The sequence below is a fragment of the Podarcis melisellensis genome (genome assembly GCF_964234715.1).
Source record: "Podarcis melisellensis genome assembly, chromosome: 10".
Lineage (NCBI taxonomy): Eukaryota > Metazoa > Chordata > Lepidosauria > Squamata > Lacertidae > Podarcis > Podarcis melisellensis.
In genome coordinates this window covers 45,794,922-45,817,378 of record NC_138542.1, presented here as the reverse complement: position 1 = coordinate 45,817,378, position 22,457 = coordinate 45,794,922, and the positions used below count along the sequence as shown (strand labels likewise).

The following is a 22,457-nucleotide window of genomic DNA, read 5'->3' as shown; positions in this document are numbered from 1 at the left end:
ATCCTTCTCCCTCTTCAGAAGAACTTTGGCAATTAAGCAGTATATTAAGCGCTCAAATAAATAAGTCTTCCTGGAGTCACAGGGGTTTCCTTTATCCCATTATTATCCTTTTACTGAAACTATGAGGCTGCTTTGCATGAAAACATTAGAGTATTGCTCATTTGGCCCAAAGGTTCATCATCTAATATCCTGTTCTCACCATGGCTAATTACTTTCTATCCCTAAAATTCTGCTGCTGTGAGGGAGGGCACCAGTGGGCTGTTACAGATGCTTTTCAGCTTATCTCCATGTTTTCCTCTTCTGCTAGGTAGTCGCTTCCTTACTTCTTTTCTTGGAAGAGGAAGATGCCTTCTGGATGATGTGTGCTATCATTGAGGACCTGGTGCCGGCCTCCTACTTCAACACTACTCTGATGGGCGTCCAGACTGACCAGCGCGTCTTGCGGCATCTCATTGTGCAGTACTTGCCACAGCTGGACAAACTTCTCCAGGAGCATGACATTGGTGAGAGCCTCCCTTGGTCAGCTGAAGGTTTTGAGCTTCAGGGTCCAACTCTCTTCTGTGAGCCACACTGTGCATGTGGCTGCTAAGGGAATTTAGTAGTGCAAATGAATCTAACATGCTTTTGAGCATGAGTCACTTTAGCTTGGTATTTGGGTTGAAATGGAAGGAGAAATATGCTTGTGTGCACATAATCTCTTGTGCTATTTGAAAATTCTTGTTTTAAGCAGAAATATTATCAGTGGCCTCATTTGCTTGTTATTTGCTTGTTAAGCTATAGTTAATGGCTTGCTGTGAATGTGCCTATTTGGGCCACTTTTCCTGCATGCCAGTAGCAAGCAAACCACAGTCCTTTGCTTAGTATTCTGTCTGAACTAGGAACTAGGTTGTTTTGCTCCAAGCAAACCACAATCTGTAGGCAAGTTTAGTCCTTGGTTTACTGATCATTGTTTATTTGGCTCTGGTTTGACATAGTGAAAAGGACTGAGAAGGGAGCTGTATTTGCCTGCACTGACATAGGTAGATGATTTGGAATAGATGTGAGTGTTCTCTGTTTTATGTTGGAAGTGGACAGGCAGGAGGGCAGGAGTAGGATGGATTCTTCCTCGTGTGGGTGACTGGTAAACTAGAATGATACACCTTCTTTACTGTCTCCATTCACAGAGCTCTCCTTGATCACCCTGCACTGGTTCCTCACATCATTTGCTAGTGTTGTGCATATCAAGCTGTTACTACGAATTTGGGACCTCTTTTTCTACCAGGGCTCCATAGTTCTCTTCCAGGTCACACTGGGCATGCTCAGCATGAAGGTAAGCAACACTCCTCCGCTTTCCCCTCAGGAATGAGTTTTTATATACAGGGTCCGCTCTCCCGATTCCCCACCCCCATCTTAGGTATTTGGGGAATCCTTTATGAGAGGCGGTCTGTGTGTGTAAGGAAAGAAAAACAAAAAATGCCATATATCGTTCTTTTGAAATCTGGGTGTGCAGTAGCTCCTTCTGCCACCCGCTGTTGCCTTTGCTGCTTTCTTGTCTTCTGAATAATGCCAGCGAACTAGCATATAGACTGGGATTGTTGACAATGATCTGTTTCAAGAAACACTTTGAGAAATAACCTCTGCTCTTCTAGTTCTGTGTTGGGCAAATTGTTGTGTGGCTGAAATTCAGTGTAGCATTAAGGAATTCCTTTATAGGAAAATAATTGGGTGCAAAGGGAGATTAACGGAAGCATGCATTAATTGTTGTCCTGCATTCACCATGCAAACTTTCATCATGGGAATAGAGTTAGATGCAGATAATGGGGCTGTGAGAATTGCAAGGGTATTCCAGAGCATAACACGCAGAATGCCTTGTTCCTGTTAATGCAGGAAGATGAGTTGATTCAGTCAGAGAACTCTGCCTCCATCTTCAACACACTCTCGGACATCCCCTCTCAAATTGAAGATCCAGATGTGCTCCTGCAAGAAGCCATGCGTGTTGCTGGTTCCCTGACGGACGTGGCAGTGGAGACTCAGCGGTGCAAGCACCTAGCTTACCTCATTGCGGACCAAGGGCAGCTGCTCAATGCAGGGGCTTCTGTCAACTTATCAAAGGTTTGTTTCTAAAGCTCTTGGGAATCACAAGTTAAAAAATATTTCCTTTCTCAGGCTTGGCTTCTGTTGCTTTTGTTGTTCATAGGTAGTGGTAGTGATGTTGAGTCAGTCTTGGATGTATTATTGAAGACGTGCTGCCAAACTTCCCATACTTCCTGCTACATCCAGTATAGCTTTTCTGGTCACCCATACTTCTCTTTTTCTATTCCCCTTGGGGTGGCATGTTGTCTGAGGGGGAGGTTGTTGCTGTTGGCTTTTTGTATCTTTATTTTAGATCTTGTTGTTTATGTGGAAATTGTTCCATTTGGTTGCATATTCTTTGATGTTTTGTTTATTGTTTATGACTACAGTGGTGCCTCGCAAGACGAAATTAATTCGTTCCGCAAGTTTTTTCTTCTTGCGAGTTTTTCGTCTTGCGAAGCACGGTTTCCCATAGGAATGCATTAAAAATCGAATAATGCGTTCCTATGGAGACCGCTTGCCAGGTTGGCGGTGCGGAGAAGGGCTTTACTCCCCACCGCAAGCCTTCAGCACAGGTACGGGAACAGAGGGGAAGGCGCACAGCGCTTCTCCTCTGTTCCCGGGGCTTGTGGTGGGAGGAGGGTTTTTCCTCCCCTCCGCCAACATTCAGAACAGCATTCTGAATGTTGGCGGTGGGAAGGAAAACCCTCCTCCCACCGCAAGTCTTCAGGACAGCCTTCCGAAGGCTGCCGGTGGGGCGGAGAGACCTCCTCCCGCCACCAGCCTTCGGAGCAGCCTTCCGAAGGCTGATGGCGGGAGGAGGTCTCTCCGCCCCACCGCCAGCCTTCAGACAGGTATGGGAACAGAGGGGAAGGCGCACAGCACTTCATCTCTGTTCCCGGGGCTTGCGGTGGGAGGAGGGTTTTTCCTCCCCACCGCCAACATTCAGAACAGCATTCTGAATGTTGCCGGTGGGAAGGAAAACCCTCCTCCCGCAGCCAGCCTTCGGAGCAGCCTTCCAAAGGCTGCTGGTGGGGCGGAGAGACCTCCTATAGCCGCCAGCCTTCGGAGGAGCCTTCTGAAGCCTGGTGGGGGGAGAAGGGCTCTCCGCCCCATCGCCAGCCTTCGGAGGAGCCTTCCGAAGCCTGGCGGGGGGAGGAGGGCTCTCCGCCCCATCGCCAGCCTTCGGAGGAGCCTTCCGAAGCCTGGCGCGGGGAGGAGGGCTCTCCGCCCCATCGCCAGCCTTCGGAGGAGCCTTCCGAAGCCTGGCGGGGGGAGGAGGGCTCTCCGCCCCATCGCCAGCCTTCGGAGGAGCCTTCCGAAGCCTGGCGGGGGGAGGAGGGCTCTCCGCCCCATCGCCAGCCTTCGGAGGAGCCTTCCGAAGCCTGGCGGGGGGAGGAGGTCTCTCCGCCCCACCGCCAGCCTTCGGAGGACGTCCGAGGACAGTGGGGAAGACGCGCTGCGCTTCCCCACTGTCCCGGAGATTTCCCTATGGGCTTTCGTCTTGCGAAGGAAGCCCATAGGGAAATTCATTTTGCGAAGCGCCTCCAAAACGGAAAACCCTTTCGTCTAGCGGGTTTTCCGTCTTGCGAGGCGTTCGTCTTGCGGGGCACCACTGTACTTTCATTATGTTGCAGTTATGTATTATTTTTGTGTTGTAAGCTGCCTTGAGCATGATTTGAACTGTGGAAAGGTGGCATACAAATAAAAATATGTACGTACGTATGTATGTATGTATGTATGTATGTATGTATGTATGTATGTATGTATGTTTGATGTAAGTGACCCACAAGATCTGTTTTACCATACTGAACATAATGTAGCCAGTCACTATAGTGTTTTTACTTTATTTACTCTTTAATGAGTCTTGGTCTTCTGTCTCTCTCAGATTGTGCGACGCAGGACGCAGCGCAGGAAGTCTGGCATCACCTCTCTGCTTTTTGGTAAGGAGAAATGCATGAGCATATTATTGTTGCCCTGCACAGGCTGGAACAGTTGAAAGAGCAAACATGGTAAATCTAGAGGGCAAAACATAGTGGGTGCCTGCAAGATTGGCTGTGTTGGCACTTCACCCTCAACCATATTTTATTTATTTATAGTGTACTGGGATGTGTAATGGAATGAGCCAAATAAATCCTCAAGCTTCCTTTCTCCCCACCCCCCACCCCGATGCAGAATAAGTGGCTGAGGGTGCGAAAAGGAGTACATGAGTCAGAGGCACATTCAGGCTCAGTCCAGCTTGTGCACATTGTGCTAAATTATGATTTAGTGCAAACATGGCCATAGATTGTCCTTGCGCTATTGTACACTGTACTAAGCACTCTGCTTGCCTTCAGGGTAAGTAAGGAGACACTTCTGTCTGCTGCCTAGATTCATCTTTTTAAAAATTAACCTCTTGGGAGTCGTGTGCAAGCTGTTTATTCTGCTGTACGTAGGAGTGTTCCTCTTCAGTGGCTGTGATGGAACCCCAGGTGAAGCCCGTGCTCTTTGTCCTCTTTAAAGGTCCAGAGAAAGAAAGTAATATGAGACACACAAGTAGTATTTACGAGTAGAGAACTGCCCTCCTTACTTATTGATCACTTCTGAAAGGCTGCACTACTTTTGAGACTATTCACTAATAAAGGTCTGTCCCTGGGCAATCCACTCTGCAGAAACAAACCTGTTTTTTAATCTGTGTAACTGTGCCATGGGGTTTATAGGCATTTAAATCCCTCACTGAAGTTGCTTTGTAGGGAGCTCAGGGCAGTTAACTTAGTTTTAAGTTTACACTGTAGGTGTGCCCTTATTTTATTCTAGCTTAAGCACACACTAAGGTTTTCTTATGTAGCTTTTGAGGAGGCCTGAGAAACTGAACTAGGCTTCAGTCTCTCTCTGCTAAGAGGCTGGTTATAAAACATATTTATGGGGCTTTGAGATGGGGCATAAGGCACATCTCCAGTCTTTCTCATTTCATGTATTCATGTGGAACACAGATTGGATTTTTTAAAACAGCTCTTTGTAATTAACATCAGTTCAGGAATAGAGCGGCATTAAAAAGTAAAAGGAAAAACACAATTGTTAGGAACTAGGTATGGGTGAAAATAAAGCAGCAAGTATTACATTGCCCATAACTCCATGAAACACCCTTATGTAGGTGTGTAGAGTTCTGTTGCCTTCTCTTAAAAGAAATATCCTGCAGAAATGAAACTAAAAGTAGAAGACTTTAGGGGAAAAATATGACTAGTGGGGAAGTGGATGTGATTGAGACATAAAATGATGGAAGAAATTCATCCTCTCTCGTTATACTAGAAGGGCAATGGCAGTGGTCTTTCTAACCTGTGGTAGTGGCTAGGGAGTATGGGTGTAGTAGTCTACACATCAGCATTGGCCACAGGTTGGCCAACTTTGGATTAGACAATTGGATAGAAGAAGGGAAGTCTGTCTTTTTGCTATGAGAACAAAATGGAAACTTGGTGTACAGAAGCAGTATGTTTCTAAATAGCAGATGCTTCAGATGAAGAATGGAAAACTAAGAGGATGATGATGCTTTACTTCTTATACCCCACCCATCTGACTGGGTTGCCGCCTTGCTCTGCTTGAGTGATTTCCTTATCCTTCCTTTGTTCCTGCCTTTCTTCCAGGGGAAGATGACATGGAGGCACTGAAGGCCAAGAACATTAAGCAGACGGAGCTAGTTGCGGAGTTGCGCGAGGCCATCCTGCAAGTGGCACGGCATTTTCAGTGTGTGGATCCCAAGAGCTGCAGCATAGTGAGTAGGGGATCTCCCACAAGAAAACCTATGCTTCCTGCTACTGAGATGGTCACCACTCTACCCAGTTTACTGAAGGGGGGGGCTTGTGCAGTGTTGGGTGAGAACTTGTCTCATGAGGGAATAAGCGAAGATACAAAACTGGAAGAATGTCCTCATCCCTTGTTAATCTCTGCCTTCTGCTTGGCATGAATTCAGATTACTCTTGTTTGTCCCCCAATCAGGATTTGACTCCTGATTACACCATGGAGAGCCATCAGCGGGACCATGAAAGCTATGTGGCTTGTTGTCGGAACCATCGGCGACGGGCCAAGGCATTGCTGGATTTTGAGCGCCATGATGATGATGAGCTGGGCTTCCGTAAGAATGATATCATCACGGTACGATGGTCGGGACCAACAGAATGGTAGCATCATGTAGGCGGGTGGAGAAATCAGACATTATATGAATAAGGAACACCAAACAGAGTGAAGTTTGGTTTTTTCTGCAGTATACACTAAAAATAATTGGGGGCAACTTCCACTACATGGGTATCTCAGCTCAGATTCCGTATTTGCTCCCATACATTGCTCGCTGCTCCTCTTTTTCCTCTGTATGATCAAAATCTCTTTCCCTCCTTTCAATTGCTGCAGATCATCTCTCAGAAGGATGAGCACTGTTGGGTGGGAGAACTGAATGGCCTGAGAGGTAAGTGCAAATGGGATTTGTGTGAGGGGGGAATCTCTGCCCACCCCCAAACAATAATATTAAATCTATTGGGGGGCGGGCTACCTTCACAGCCTGTGCCACAAATACTGTTTGCTTATATACAGGCTGATACCAAGACTAGATTGCTATCCTGATATTTCCCTGCTCTTTATAGGTTGGTTTCCTGCAAAGTTTGTGGAAATTCTGGATGAACGGAGCAAAGAGGTAAAGTTTCCATATTAAATTTATGGCCCTGCTTCCTGCCATTAGTGTCTACTGTTCTCTGGATCCTTGTAAAGGACATGGTGGGGTAACAGATGCTGAGAAGCAGAGTTTGGGTCTGGGCGAGTGGGAATCACATGCTGGAAAAGCCCATATCTCTTAGTCACCCAATGACAATCTGGGTTACCGGAACACAAAACCATTAAATATAATCTCATTCTGTTCAAGCTTTGTGCACTGTATGTTTCAGATTTGGGAAATAGGAGATACCGTTATTTCCCTACCCCAGTGGGAGAGATAGACCATATAGGAATAAGGTGACAAATCCAAGCTCACTCAATAAATTATTATAAAGCCAATAATTTATATTTGGGACGACTGAAGATAAAACCAGATTTGCCAGCAACCAGTTGGGAGGGGCAGTGAAAGGGATAGTCTTAACAGCTTCATTCATATACTTGCTAGCCAGGTGATTGGAGGAGCTTGGTAATGCCAACTGTGAGCTTATTAAACTATTTTGTCATATGGACTTTGCGGTTGCCTAGGCATCCTCCTATGAAATAGTGGGGCGGGCATATGAAACAGCATTCATAAATAGTATGGTAAAGTTCTACCATATGTGCCTTTCTGTTTGCTGTGGCTTCTCATCCATTAATGGAGGCTGTGCTCTTGTTCCTCTAAGTATTCCATTGCTGGAGATGACTCTGTCACTGAAGGTGTGACGGACTTGGTTCGAGGGACACTCTGCCCAGCCCTCAAAGCCATATTTGAACACGGGCTGAAGAGGCCATCTCTGCTGGGGGGGCCCTGCCACCCCTGGCTCTTCATTGAAGAGGTAAGAGAGGCACTTGGTGTCTGCAGGGTCTTTAGAAATAGTATGGCAAGTACATAAGACCTCTGTGCAGCTGGCAAGTACAGAGGCTTCTGGGAGAGTGTAGTAACTGCGGGGCGGGGGGAACCTGCCGGTCTGTCACAATAAGAGACAGCCGTATCAGTAACTGTGTGCTCTTCTCTATCTAGGCTGCTGGGCGAGAAGTGGAGCGTGATTTTGACTCTGTGTATTCTCGTCTTGTACTCTGCAAGACCTACAGGTAAATGTTTCTCTCATCAGTCTAGTGAATTAGATGTTCCCTGTCCATCACGTACCCTTCCTGCTGATACTTATTTTTCTTGTAATGTTTTCACATATTACCTTGTCAAACAGATAAACAACTGTTTGACATTTAGAAGACCTCAGGGAAGTTTTCCACAGTCAATGTTTTATTGTGTTTTTATTATTTTGTTGGGAGCCACCCAGAGTGACTGAGGCAACCCAGTCAGATGGGTGGCATATAAATAATACAGTGGTGGTGGTTATAGGCCAGGTTATTGATGTAGGATGGGCTAGCCAGTGTCTGCTGCAGAGATTACTTGCCAAATGAGGCTTTCTTCAGAGGGCTACAAGCTTTTAGTGGTGTAAGTTCCTAGCCAAGTGGCCTGTGTTGAAATTTGCAAGGACTACTGAGAATCTTCTTTGAAAGGAACTGTTGCTTCTATCCTGTGTGTGGCACTGGGTAGGGCAAACGTCTGACCCTCGCTTGTTTGGTATTAGCTGGATCTGTTAATTTACTGTTCTAGGTTGGATGAAGATGGGAAAGTGCTAACTCCAGAGGAGCTGCTTTATCGGGTAAGATGTTCTAGTGTTTTAATTGGCTGTGGTGATGTCATGAAGGTGTCTTTATGATGGGACAGTCTGTTTTCAGGGTCTAATGATGGGGACCTGTGATGAGCCCAGAGGGCTGTGTCTTCCAGCAGGTGGCAATCTAGAGTCCTTTCACTCTCATTGCCTCTAAGGCCCAAATGCTTTGGTTAGAATACCTTCTGCATGCAGTTTGAGCTTTTTGGCTCCCAGGAGAGAAAGCTGCTGAGTAAGAATCCATATAACTCCCTTTTCCCCCTTTGCAGGCGGTGCAGTCTGTCAACATGTCCCATGATGCAGTACATGCCCAGATGGATGTGAAGCTTCGTTCTCTTATCTGCATTGGACTGAAGTGAGTCTTCCAGTTCTTTTTCATACAAGGCTGTTTTTGCTAGCAGAGAACAAGAGCCTAATGGGTGGCTTAGATTGGGCTTCATCAGCAGGGGCTCTGAGCTGTCAGCCTAAGGTGTGATCTGCTCTACTGCTTCTGAGCCACAAGGTCTTCCACCTTTTATTTTCCCTGAGTTTCCTTATGCAGTGGCAATGGAACATGTGTGTGTGCTAGTAACTTTCCCTGTGCCTTGTTTTTCAGTGAGCAGGTGCTGCATTTGTGGCTTGAGGTGTTGTGCTCTAGCCTGCAGACTGTGGAGAAATGGTTCCATCTCTGGTCATTCTTGCGCAGTCCTGGCTGGGTGCAGATCAAGTGTGAGCTCAGGTGGGTGGAACCTCCTTTTCCCCACTTTATTTTACTGCCCAACTCCACCTCCTGGTAGCTGCAGCCTTATGTAAGTGAATGAAATCATACTTGGCTATGTCATACAGGGAGAGAGGGTATGCTAATTGCTTTCATTGCCCAATCTTAGCCTCCTTGGGAGGAATAGGTCTTTATGAGCAAGGCTAATGGCAGTACATTGTGATAAGCTCATCAGTCATTATCCTAGCAGAATAGGATTTGATTCCCCCCCGCCCCCCTTGCCATCATACACCACCAAACCTTCTTGGTTGCCACAGCCAGCATCTCCAGAAAAATAGCAAATAACCAGTTGTCACAGCTCACATGAAGATGCATCAGCCAGGCTGGCTCATGGAAGAGTAAAATAAGGGCTCATCCACCCTTCTGCTTGCCCCGACACTTTCCCAATCCCTGTTTGCTGCTGGATTGGGTCAATCTGCAGAAAACCTGATGTTCCATTTCAGCGGCAAATGCGATTTTCCCAGGGGAAACCAGTGGGGCAAGCAGAAGTGTGGACAACTACTAAGAGGGAACTGCTCAGAGTTTCTACATTGGAAAGGAAGGCTTTTTGCCTTAGATGTTCATGAATGAGAAGAGAGAAACACAGGGGAACGGGTACACTTGCGCTTCAGCTGTAGTAGAGCTGAGTAGAAAGCAAACTACAAAGGAGTTAGTCTGTGTGCAGCAAAACTAGGAGAAAATGTATTGATTACTGAAGTACCTGAGTTTTGTATTTCATAAGGACAGTTAGACCTGGAAGCATGCTTATTCTGTTAGGAGACAAGTTGTATGATTTACCTATGTTCTTACACAGCCGTCAATTGTGCCCGTGGCACTGCCAAGTGCTCTAAGTAAGGATGCTGGGAATCCTCTTTTTAAAATGAAGTATTGTCTCTTAAATAGATGAGGCAGTATATATTTCACATCAGCTGTGTTAAATGTGAGGTGACTAAACAATTCAGGTCTAGATTTTTCTCGTGCTTTTTAAAGAGCCACTTTTAAAAAACACCACCAAGCACCCACGCCTCTTTTCTTTCTTGCTTCTTCACTTCTTTACAATGTCAAATGACTTGAAGACTTGATTTGTGGCAGCAGACAGATACAATGTTTTGCAGTTCTTGTTTATGGAACAAGCACAATTTTTAACTGTAAGAACAGAATGAAATAAATGTGTCAGAACTTAATGTGGGTTTCAGTTTGATTACTTTGCCTATAGTGTTTGCATAGCCCTCCTTTTAAGCTCTCTTAATGGTTGATATGTTCTGTTGCAGAGTCCTCAGTAAATTTGCATTCAGCCTTTCTCAGGATTGGGAACTCCCTGTAAAAAGAGAGGTAAGCATGTGTCCCTTTAGTCAATCAACAGCCCATGCATTTGCATCAACCCCAGTTTAGGGTTAGACTGTGTTCTCTCTTATATTTGCATAGGGGGCTGAGGTACAGCAGGCCAATCTTTGCCCCAGCCTGGACCCTTTTGTTTTCTGGGATGGTATGGTGGTGGGCCCTGAAGCACACACACACACAGTACATACATATTAGCGACAGTGGGGAAATGTGAAAAAACCTTTGCCTTCCTTTTTTAGGAGAAGAAGAAACCACTGAAGGAAGGAGTCCAGGACATGCTTGTGAAGCACCATCTCTTTAGCTGGGACATAGATGGGTGATTCTTTGGCCTCAGTTTGGACTTCTTGGATGACATCAAACCATTGGCATATTCTCCTCCCTCGCAGCCTGTTCCCCCTTCAGTCTGTCCCTCTCACCAACAGTCTTTGCTTGTCAAGAGTTTGCTTAACAGGTGGGCAGTAGCATATTGAAGAGAGCAGGGGTTGTGCTGCATTGTTTGAAACTGTGGCTGTCTAGCTTCCCTTTCCCATGGTGTCACTAACTTGATTGTGCAGAGCATGTGCATATTATGGAAGTAATGTACCACTCAGGAGTGTGTGTCCCTTGGATACCAAGCCTGTTCAAGGCCTGCTGGTCTGGGCAAGAGGGAAGACAGTAATGTTAGGCAGAAAGTTGTCTAGGTGTGGTGTACAGCAAGAGGGGATTCCCCCAAGGTTAACCAGTCTAGCTGTTAAGATTCATTTATGGCAGGGAGAGGAGACCAACAGATTCCAAGTTCCTCCAAGGCTCACTTTATTCATGATGCTTATTTTCTTACATACACTAACATGTGAAACACCCCTTATTAGTGTGTGTCTGAAAGAGAAACTGTGATTCATGACTAGTTTTCCCAGGTGCTACAGTGCATGAATGGCTGGGCTACTGCCACAAAGTGCCTAAAATGGCTAGCTGGTTTAAAACTGCCTTGGGTGGAGCAGCAGGAGCCTAGCCTTTAATTCTGGCTCTTAGCTGAACAGCATCAGTTCATTTTAGCCTGGAACTTTGTAAAAAAAAGAGAGAGATTACCAAAAGATGTAAAATGTATCCAGAAATCTCTGTATATTTTGATGTAGATTAGCAGGAAATGGATTCAGGACCGAGATGGCTCAGGGAGTCAACTGCAACCTACACTGATGATGATGGTAGAGGCTGCAAGACAGGAGCACAATCACTTGTCATTTTGGTTTCTAAGTAAATTGCACATCTTGTGACTAAGACAGTAATAGGGAAGTAGGACTGCTTTTCAGATGCCTTTAGCCTCATTTCTGTTCTCCTGAGTTATGTGGAAGTATTAGTAGTTGGAAGGAAAAATTGACACTTCTGCGAATGATTCTAGGATTTGAATGTTAAGTAAATCAGCCTTGAAATATTGTGTTTCTTATTCAGTGAATAGTACTGTTACAGTCTGGTCAGCTAGAATATACTGACTGTGACCTGGATGAGAATAGATTGCAAGCCCCTTTCCCCATAGTTGCATTCTGTTCTACTACTGGATAACTTGCCACACTTCTTTCAAGGTGCTGTTTCTAGGAAGGAGAAACTGTCACAATAGTGTGAAATGGCTCTTCATCCCTCCACAAATGTTGAATGCCTTTGCTGTCTTTTCACCATGGCACGTATCAGTATCCATTATGCCATGACCAAAGATGAGATGTACAAAGATGTTACAACACAATTTTTTTTAATAAAATGGATTTTTCAAATAACTGAAAAAATAATTTGATTTATCCATAATATTCATTCCATACCCTTTTCCAGTTGCATGTTCACTCCAGGTCCAATACTATAGCACTGCGTAAGCCTCTTGCGGGTGCTGATAACCCCTTTCATTGATGCATAGTGGAATAAGTGTGCGTGCTAATCAAATACAAGCAGTGGTTATCAGCAGAAGAGTGCATACATTCAAACCAAAGGAAGACCCTTAGACTCTTGTTTTACTTTGGGGATATAAAAGGAGAATTTAGGGAACTTATTTTATAAGCCATGTGTTTTTAGACACTGGCAAAAAAGCCCATCTTAATACCAGTCACTTTCTCGTTCCACAAAAGAGTAGTATTCCTAAAATGGGCTTAACCCATAGCACTTTTCTTTATAATTTTACACTAGACATGTTTACCCTTTCAAAACCAGGCAGCTGTTGGGGATAGCACTTTCAGCACAAACCCACTGCTGCTGCTAAAGCAGCCCTGATCTGGCCAACAAGTACTTTCCAGTCTAAAGTCATTAACTGCTCTTAGTCTGAAAACAGGTAAGATGATACTACTGAACCAGATCCTCTCCCCACAATAAGTTGGCTTATTCTGCTTTTCTATACTGTGAACAATCCCAAGTCTAGATCCAACCTTCCCAATCAGTGATAGACTGAGTGACAATATTAGTAGTACGTCTTGAAGAGTATACAAGAGATACGCCACCTTCAGCAGCCATTAATCTAATTTCCAAAACAGTCATATTTTACTGAATGAAATAAGACTCACGTGCAGTTGGCCATTTCAGGATAAAGACTAATCACATAACTAATATTCTCTTCAATTCCATTCATCATAAAAGGGGGTGTTTAGGATATGTTATGTAGACTTGATAAAATATAAGAGAAACAGAAGGGGCTCCTGGATCCTGTCAAATGACAGAACCCTTCTTCCTTCTGCTTTGGGGTGAAAGGCAGTGCCAGCAGACACATTTAACTACGTATTTTCTATGGGAGGGAAAGAGACTAATAGAAATACAATTTCCTTTGAGTGACATGTGCAATAAGGCTAAAGCTGGTAGTCTAAGGACCAAATCCTCTTTCCCACCAAACCACAGGCTAAAATACCAGCTCCCCAACAGTTTACCGCACAGTAGGAGCTAAAGGGAAGTAACTACCCCCTAACCAGGTAGATAACTTCATCTGCTTTCCAAAAACAAAACAAGTTTTATAACTGCTATATACAGAAATTTTACCAGCTATAAATGAAACCAGGTATCAAGAGGCAAGACTGTGGTTTCTAACCATTCTCTTAACCACACAGCAGCAGGGACTATGGCTACAGGAAAGTTCCTCTGTGCAATGAAAGACATGCAACTCCTTAGGCAAGCAGCACCAAAAACACTTGCCTCAGAGAGGTGGTTAGTGCTCATGCTCTCGGAGATCAGCTGAACTCTCCAAACGGAAGTGGAGCCACAACCCTTAACCTACAGCCAAGACCAGACATCCCCATGACACCAACCTCCAGATCAGAGAAAGCTATACTTCATATGCAGGAAAACCCTTGGGATGAGTAGCTGAACTGAAAGCCATGAACAGCATAAGCACTAAGAACAGGAGAGCATAGTGCAGCTCATCTGCTCCAGTGCTTATGTTTCCCAAAGGCCCAAATTTCACAGAGCGCCACCACTTTGAACAAGTAAGTTCTAGCCAACTAGGTTTCCTAGGCAGGGTTATTAAGAGGCGCTATTACAGGGGGCTCGGAGTATCATTCCCGATGCAGCTGTCTTGATTCATAACCGAGTACCTGAGACAACAATGTCAGGTGAGATACAACAGCTAGGGCATACAGCCGCCTCTTTAAGTTTTAGTGGAACAAGGGCTACATGCAGGAATTAGCAAGCCAAAGGAAGATGGCTACTATCTAAGCTGTGGCACATAACTTGGGCTTGGCTTTCTGGCCAGGCAGAAAGCACCTATACTATGGCATTGTTAGGGAAATGCTCTTGGAACAGGATCCTCATCCATATAAGCAGAAACCTCACTAGTCCTGTACTCATCCTCCCACCTCCTCATCTCTAAAGATGGCCAAATTAACTTTTGCCAAGTTAAAAAAAAGCACAGTTGCTTCCTAACAAGGCAGACTGAAGGTCAGGAAGGAAGCCTGGTTTCTCCAGTAAGTTCTTCCAAACTGCTTTTGATTCTTGGCTTCGAACTAAATCCTCAACCCCACCCAGAGGCAGCATTCCATTCTGAAAACCTCCAACAAGTCATACAACTGGTACGACCACTGAACATTTGAGGAAAGGACCATGCCTTAGTCCACCAATAGCTATGAGAAGTGTGATAGCTTGCCTGAGGTTGAATCAGAAGACATCACTGGTACGTGCCCTTGGCTCTAGCTTCATGAAAGCTGGTCAAAATGCAAGGCTCTTAAGAAAGAGGCGACTTTCACTTAAGAGCCCATCCATGTCCTACAACCCAGCTGTACTGCTCCCCTGAAGTCTGCATGCTCAGAGAGCTATAAGCAAGAATCCCAGTGCAGCTGTAAATCATGTCCATCAAGGAAGTCTGTGGAGAAGAGGCTAGGTGTTGCAGTACTGAGGGGGGTGAGGCTCATCACTGGCCCTCCTGACAGCTCCAACCAATCCATACTGTCCAAGTTAGCCTCTCCCAGGTCCAAGCTTGGTTCCCCAGTAGACTCAGGGGCAAAGTGCAATTCTGATGTGTCCATAGGTGAAGATGGGTGGTCCAGGATAGCTGAACTGCTTAGCATCTCACTGTAGAGGTCAATTAGGGACAGAGGCTCAGGTCCATCAGGGCCAGCTGTCAGCAAGGGGAGGCCAGTGCTGCTTACCAAGAAGTCTTCCAGCCTGCCTGCTGGGGTGGGATTAATAGAGCTGGAGTGGCTCATGGGCACCTGCAGGGGGAGCTCTGAGGAATGGTGGCTGTTGGACGGAGAAGGGCATCCTGGGGAAATAGTGGCGCCTTTCCTTCCTGGGGAAGATTGCTCCTTGAACTGAGCTGAAATCTCTGAGAGAGAAAAAAACACACACTTAAATCCATGGATGCTTGCAATATTTTTACTGCTCTTAAACATAGCCACAAGTCTTAGGGCTGTGCAAGTGCTGCACGCATCAATGGCTTAAAGAACCCATGAGCACTGCTGCAGATTAAGCTGCTACATCGTTTTGAAATCTGCTAAGTGGCACAAATGTCTCTTTCAGCACCAAGTGTACACACAAATCTACAAAGGAAATTTGTTCCTTAAACTGGCTTCAAACAAAGGGTCATTAGTGTTCTCTTTCAGATGGCCAGCCTCACTGCTGCAGAAGCCACAGAAGTCCCTAACATAAATTCAAATTGTCTACTTACCTCCATGCTCAATTAAGATGTCAAACAGGTCATCCATTTGCTGACTGGAACACCCATTTTCCTGAAAAAGAAGGAACGGGTGCTTATTTAGACATTGCCATTCACCAGCTATGCAGCAACACTTATCTTCCAATGATCTTCTGGCCAAACTGCACATTCACCAGACTGTCGGTGTCACAGCGCAAAAATGGCACAACCACAGCTTGGTATGAAGGGTGGACACTTGCAATCTGTGTCCTACCTCACATAAATGGAAGATGACTCTAACCCTAGGGAGGCTGTTGCATATTTGATTCCTGAGAATTTCAGGACTAACAGACAAAGTGTGCACTATTTTTGCAAAACAGCACCAACACCAACATGCTTCTGATTTGTCAACACAAAGGAGCTATTCTCACCTCAAGGGGCTTTGGCTGCTGCTTCACGGCCTCTTCATAACCTGGTGGTTCTTTCATCAACACGGAAGAGGCAGGGAGAGGCAAAGGTGGTGGAGTACCAAAGAAGGATGAGTTCTGCTGCTCAAGATCCATTTGGGGTGGAGATGGAGGAGATGGCGATCCTGGCTGCGAGAGAAGCTGTGAAGAAAGAAGAAGAAAAGCAATGAACAATATTCCCAGATGGGCCATTTGCATGCATCCTCAACATACAAGCCTCCCTTCTCAGAGAATTCACAGTGGAGCCTCTGATGTTACCTTTCCTGCTTCCCTCTTCATCGGCATCATAGCTACTTACACCACGGTCAAGGGTATACAATGCATGACCTCATCTGATTCAACACTGACTTGCCTGGCTCAGGAAGTACTGCATTTCTGCAACACGGCAATTTTCCTGCAGGCCAGAGCCAAGTCCTACATTTTGCAGAGCGCAAAGTTTCTCATGAAACGTTCCCCACCAATCCACCCCTGCTTCAGTTCTGCTGTTATTTGTCGGTTATGGGAGCAGGAGAGGTCAGGTCCCAGTGCCCTGAACAAGCAAGTACATGTATACATTTCCAAATACCTCCCCTAAACAAAAACAGAATGTTGGAATGTTGGAAGCAGCATCATTTCAGTAGGACACACATTTCTAGAGGCCTGGCCTATGACATCTATTGTCTCATGTTCCCCAACATATTCATCTAATTTGAGAGGGGTTTGTTGGCAGGGTACCTTTTTGGGCATGCTGGACTGGCAAGTTTTACCACTTGTTTTCATGGGTCCTTTGTGAAAGCCATTCACGAAGAAAGGCTGCAAGTTGGGGGGCGAAGAAAAAGACAAGACCGTTTGAGGCAGCTGCCCCGTGACTATCTGCAGGCCTGGCTTCTGAACCTATGGAGAGGCACAAGGGATAGGAAACAGAAGGAAAAAGTCAGACTCAGGCTGGTCCAAAGAGTAGTACCACATGCCAAGTGTGTTCCCAAAGCACCCAGGCAAAGCTGGGATATCCTCAGCAAACAAGAAGAAAAAAGATTCTATGCTAAAAGAAACATTCTAGATGAGAAGCATGGCAATAACAGTCCCTCTGAAGGAGAAGGTACATAGCTTAGGAGTATGTCTGGACCCATTATTGTCATTTGAGGCTCAACTGGCATCAGTGGTACTAAGTGTCCTCTATCAGCTTCAACTGGAGGCTCAGCTGTGTCCCTGACTTGTATTGTCTATGCTCTGGTAGCTTCTGGCTGGACTACTGCAGTGCACTGTAAGTGGAGCTGCCTTTGAAGACAGCTTAGAGGTGTCAGGTTTTGACCAAGGTGGGATGGTGTTTGTTCACAACATTTATGTACCATCTTGATCTGTCATGCAGCTCCCCATTTCATCCTCACAACAACTCTGTGAGGTAGGCTAGGCTAAGAGATGGTGACTGGCCCAAGATCACCCAATGAGCTTCATTATTTTTTATATTATTTATTGAAATTATATACCGCCCTATACACGGAGGTCTCAGGGTGGCTCACAGAACAAAATTCATGGCTGAGTGGGGATTCAAACCCTGTTCTCCCAGGTCCCAGTCCAGCACTCTAATATATAATACCACTTCTGGCACAACTGCGCTGGATACCAATTAGTTTCCAGGCACAATTCAAAGTGTTACTTGCCCTAAAATGCAAAATGTTAGCTGACCACCTGTTTTGTTCCCTACCTTCTTAGTGGGCTCCATTGGCGGTGGCTGCAGAGGCGACTGAGAGCTGCTTACAGGTTGTTGGATAGATGCTTTCACAGGTGGTGAGGACACTCTCTGAGAGAGAAGGATACACAACATTTTAGAGGTTTTTAACACACACCACCCCACACTCAATCTTTAGAGCTAGTTGCTGCAGACACAAATTAAATATGAAATGACATTGACAGAAGTCATGCGCAGGAGTGGAATGGGTGTGGAAATATTAACTACAGGGTGGCTGGGGAAGCAGGGTCAGTGTCACAGGGAGCATAACAGCAGGGCTTGTAAACCCAATGAGATTTCTGGGAGCAGGGGCAGGTGCATTTAATCAAGAATCAACAATTATGGTTGCCACTGTCACCACTGGCACGCAGACTTTACTGGCACGCAGACTTTAGCATGAAGTGGCAACTAAAAGCCCAAACTGCTGATGTTTTCCTTCACTGTCAGACCAGCTCTTCTGCTGATGAACCAGTAATTCTGCCACACACCCATTTTGTTCATGCTCTCACTGACTCTACACCTCAGGAGGGCCCTTCTCCTGTCTTCAACTTCTGCTCACTTTACCAGGCCTCATAAACCCCAGAGATGAAATTAAAGAACTGCTGCTGTTTGGGGGCCTTTTCTCTCTCCTCACCCCACCAAGATACTTGAGTTTTCTGGGGAAGCTTTAGCTCAGCTCCGACTCACTCTAGCTCTACCCTGGAATAGTGTTTTAATAATATAAACAAAGAACAAAAGAGTTGCTGCGAGGAAAGAAAGTAAAACTGGAAAGGAATTCTGCAGGCAAGATTAGCCTTCTATCCTGGTCTGTTCAGGAACAAATTAGGTCCTGTGTAGAGGTGAGTTCAAAGGACTGAGAACCTGCTCAAGGCAAAGGAGTTGAAAAGATGTGAGAGAAAATACATTTTGAAGAGCCTCTGCACAAGAGCTATGAAAAACCAGGAGTAGTTCCTTTGGTGAGAGAGGCCGTGTTCTTAAATTGTGCAGGCAAGATATTGTGAGTTCGGTTCCAGACCACTGCAATAAATTGAGTATTACAATAAAGCAAGTTACACTTTTTTTTTTTAAGTTTTCCAGTGCACATAAAAGTTAAGTTTACACTATACTGTAGTCCAGCCTGCTTGCAGGGAGGGCCGGAGGGAAAAAACCTGGCTCTAGCCTGTGGCCAGAAGAGGGATGGCAGTGATGGGGGGGGGGTTCCTTTAGGCAACTCAGTAATTGTAATCAGCCAATCAATACATTGATGGTACTCCCAAAGAAAATTCCCAGCCATTCTTTGTAGAGATCATTTTGTGCTGACACGACACTTCCATAATTACAAGCACAGCTACAGGAATTAAAACTATTCAATTCTAAAGCAATGTGATTTGAGTCTGTTCATTGTTTGAAAGCCCTCCTCTGGTTAGATAGACAGCCTTGACTCAAGAATCATCACTGCATGTATACCTACCCTCAATGGCAAGGGATAGCTCCCCGCTTTTTCCTGAGGCGAGAGGCCCTGCCTCTCAGCATTCTGATTGGTCACGGTGAGAACTATGTGAGTGCCAGTGGAATCTGTGATGAGGGTGGGGGGAGGGGCTCCTTTGATGAGGTTACTGAAGCCTGCACCTTGCTGGCCAATGAAGAAGCTTGAGGTCTGGCTTGGCGGCTCAGTTTCGGCAGCTGGCACCTCTTGCTTCACCATCACTGCTTTCTTTGGCACTGAACTTTCATCTGAGGTGTCCATTTGGCTAGTGGTCTGTGTGGGTTTTGATTGGTCGGTTTGGCAGCTGGGCTGCCCTGAAGATTGGCAACTCAGAAAGCCCTTTTCACTCTTGACACGGGTGCCAAAAGTGAGCGGCTCAGGGACTGTGGCTGTGCCCTCTTCTCCAACAGAGGTGGCAGGCAGGAGCTGCTGAGACCGCTTTTCTTTCTCCAGCTGCAGCTTCAGCATCTCCACCAGCTGCTGCTTCTGTTTCAACATGCGGGTGAGCTCCTCAATCTGCTTATCTTTCTCCTGCAACATCTGGTCTTTATCCTGGACCTCCATGTCTTGCTGACTGTTGTTGCAGCAGAGCTCTGCCTTGGATGTTGAATTAAAGCTGCAAGTGGTGCCTTTGGAGCTCTCTTCCTTCACCAGAAATTGCACGGGAGATGCTTGCAAGGTAAGCTGAGTCAGGGGAGAGGTCACCATCTCCCCAAAGGCATCCCCACTGGTCGAATTCTCATCCCCGGCACTCACCAGGGAGCGCTCTGAGGGGGTGGGCGACACAGGAGGAGTCGAGCCTGTGCTACCAAACTTCATCACACCATTGCCAGCGACTGTGGCCACAACAACTTCGGCTGAAGTAATGCCAGCGCTGACCAGGGCAGGCCCTGTGCTCAGCCTGGCAGCTGGGAAGGCCACCACCACATCCGCAGCCTTGGGGAGAATTGCTGTAGTGGGCTTTGGAGCGGCAGCTGCTCGGCCAGCTGCACCGTTCTGCTCCTGATAAGCCTTGAGCCGCTCAATTAGATCCATCTTGGTGCCTGACACAGGCAGTGCTCTTAGCTTCAACTCTTGCTTCAGCTCTGCCACCTAACATAAAACAGTTTGCAGTCAATCAAAAGCCGCATCGGCTAGAACAATCTCATTTACAACACCTACTTCAATTCGTATGCAGCTATGTATACAGTTCCAAAAGAATCTAAAATACTGTAAGAACAATACAAAATAGTAATTAAAATAACTAGCTCAACTTTTAAAAATTTAAACAACTAAACAGGCCTCAATAGGCATAATCATCCTTCTGGCAGCAATGCTGTATTTAGCACAAAGATGGTGAACCTCTGGCCCTCCAGATGTTGAACTCCAGCTGCCATCATTCATGACTAAGGTGGCCAGTGCTCAGGGCTAACACAAGGAGGAGTTCAATGATATCTTGAGGGTTACAGGTTCTCCATCTTTCATTTACCACTTGCCGCCAGGTCCACACTATCAGTCCAAGAGTTTCATCACAAAAGCAGAAAGGCCACTTACTTATTCAACCATCCGGTCTGAATACCAATACTGACCATCAAGTTCAGTGCTAATAGCAGCAACAGCACTTATTTTAACAAATTTATATCCTACCTTTCTAAAAGAAAATATGTGCTCACACCTTCTTGTAACATTTATACCCCCACTTTCTTCATGAAACACCAAGCTGGCCAATAGATGCTTTGTTTACCTTCATGTCGTCGAGATTAACAGGGAGAGCTCCTGGTTTGCCCACTGGAGTGTTGCTGTTTTGCCGCATCAATCCATTAGAACTGGAAGAAACAGAAGAGGTGCTGCTGACAGCAGTGGAGAGACTACGCATGGGTGGGGCACTACTGCTGCTCTGCTGCTCTCCGGGAGGCCTGAAGGGAGAGGAAAGCGGGAGCTGAACACTGGGCAGCGGAACTGTTCACAACACTCTGTTCTTCGCCGCTACTACTGGGAAGCCCAATGGACATCCTTATGATCTCTTGAGAAGGTGGTCAATAGTCTGCCCTCAAGATACAGTGCTACACAAGTGACCCTTCCCAGCTCCATGGTTGCTTGGAAATTCAATTTTGGCAGCCTCGGCGTGTGCTTGCCAACTGTCATTGACTGCCCTTTTTATTCTAATACAGCAGACATATCAGATACCTTGCTTCATTGCCTATATTCTGCTTGTTGTGAAAACAGCCAGATATACTTGCAAAATGAAACAACGGTGTATACTGAATTCATATCAAATAAATACTGGTGATCTGATACTGAGTCAATTCTATGCACAAGCTTCCATTTCAAGTTAGAGGTGATGGACAGGACTTTAGAAGAACCTTACAAAGTCATACTGCCAACCACACCTGAAATGCTTATCTAAATACTTTAAACACACTGACACTAAACTCCTGAAGAACTTCACAGCTTCTTGACTGTCCCAAGGACCTCTGCACACAGCAAGCTAGTTCTGAAAGCTGCAAGCACTAACATGTTTGCAATACCTACATAGGCAAGTTACTCTGAGAATGAGGGGACAGTGGATGGTGTACAACTCCCGTTCTTGGGTGGGATTGGTTGGATGGAGAGACAGATGGATACTGCTAACACAGGACCGCCCATGATATTGGGGGGGGGGGGGAATAATAGCATGAAGCAACCCATACTTTGGTGGAGCTGGCAGAATGGTTTGATAGTTGTAGTGCTGCTGCTGCTGTTGATTAAGGATCTGAAGCTGCAAGAAAAGCTGTTGTTGCTGCAGGATTTTGGCATAAGATGAATCCATGGGAGGAGCTCCTTTGTCCTGTTTTTGGTCCGGCGGGATATATTGGTGATATTTCAACTTCTTGACTTTCGGTTTCGGTTCCTTTGATTTTTTGCTGCGCTGAGACTTCTCGCATGAGGACTTGGACTGGCTTTGCTATTCAGAGTGAAAACACAGGTGAATCAAAGGGCAGGAGGGTAAGAATAAAGAGTGCAAATGCAGGAACAGTTACTAGTATTTGCTGTCATGTTCCATATGGCTGGTTCAAGCTACCGGCCCTTTCCAGAATATGTAGAGCTACAAGCTACGGAAGGGGACACAAAGTTAGCTTTTCCTGAATTAACTACAAATTCTTTGGGGGGGGGGCAGGGGTGGAATACATGCGCATTATGTAACAATACAAAAGCACAGCAAATGGGAGGCTAAATCCCAACTGCCACATGTGGGATAGGGTAGGGGTGTGTTTATGGACACAGCAGTTGGAAAGGACTTTTCTTAAAAAAAGGTTCCCTGCTAGCAGT

At 45.8% G+C, this 22,457-nt stretch overlaps 2 protein-coding genes across 5 annotated transcripts in view; one reads left to right on the top strand and one right to left on the bottom strand.

Annotated features, from left to right (window-relative positions):
- The window catches only part of SGSM3 (small G protein signaling modulator 3), a 29,791-nt gene extending 17,573 nt beyond the window's left edge, over positions 1–12,218 (top strand). For 2 of the 3 annotated variants that reach the window (XM_081928249.1, XM_081928251.1), the window contains 15 exons: positions 308–503; positions 1,164–1,309; positions 1,867–2,091; positions 3,941–3,995; positions 5,673–5,800; positions 6,025–6,180; positions 6,433–6,487; positions 6,663–6,712; positions 7,392–7,544; positions 7,730–7,800; positions 8,327–8,375; positions 8,654–8,739; positions 8,980–9,102; positions 10,392–10,452; positions 10,701–12,218. In XM_081928249.1, the coding sequence (XP_081784375.1) occupies positions 308–503; positions 1,164–1,309; positions 1,867–2,091; positions 3,941–3,995; positions 5,673–5,800; positions 6,025–6,180; positions 6,433–6,487; positions 6,663–6,712; positions 7,392–7,544; positions 7,730–7,800; positions 8,327–8,375; positions 8,654–8,739; positions 8,980–9,102; positions 10,392–10,452; positions 10,701–10,781 (1,635 nt within the window). In that variant the 3' untranslated portion in view covers positions 10,782–12,218. The remainder of the gene's footprint in view (positions 1–307; positions 504–1,163; positions 1,310–1,866; positions 2,092–3,940; positions 3,996–5,672; positions 5,801–6,024; positions 6,181–6,432; positions 6,488–6,662; positions 6,713–7,391; positions 7,545–7,729; positions 7,801–8,326; positions 8,376–8,653; positions 8,740–8,979; positions 9,103–10,391; positions 10,453–10,700) is intronic. The other variant, XM_081928250.1, reaches the window with a different exon arrangement.
- MRTFA (myocardin related transcription factor A) overlaps positions 12,165–22,457 on the bottom strand; it is a 65,937-nt gene continuing 55,644 nt past the window's right edge. The window contains exons 8-15 of one of the 2 annotated variants that reach the window (XM_081928200.1): positions 21,839–22,092; positions 20,893–21,064; positions 19,155–20,261; positions 17,681–17,776; positions 16,711–16,869; positions 15,961–16,137; positions 15,563–15,623; positions 12,165–15,220 (exon numbers count right to left, since the gene is read on the bottom strand). In XM_081928200.1, coding sequence (XP_081784326.1) covers positions 14,709–15,220; positions 15,563–15,623; positions 15,961–16,137; positions 16,711–16,869; positions 17,681–17,776; positions 19,155–20,261; positions 20,893–21,064; positions 21,839–22,092 — 2,538 coding nt within the window. In that variant the 3' untranslated portion in view covers positions 12,165–14,708. The remainder of the gene's footprint in view (positions 15,221–15,562; positions 15,624–15,960; positions 16,138–16,710; positions 16,870–17,680; positions 17,777–19,154; positions 20,262–20,892; positions 21,065–21,838; positions 22,093–22,457) is intronic. The other variant, XM_081928201.1, reaches the window with a different exon arrangement.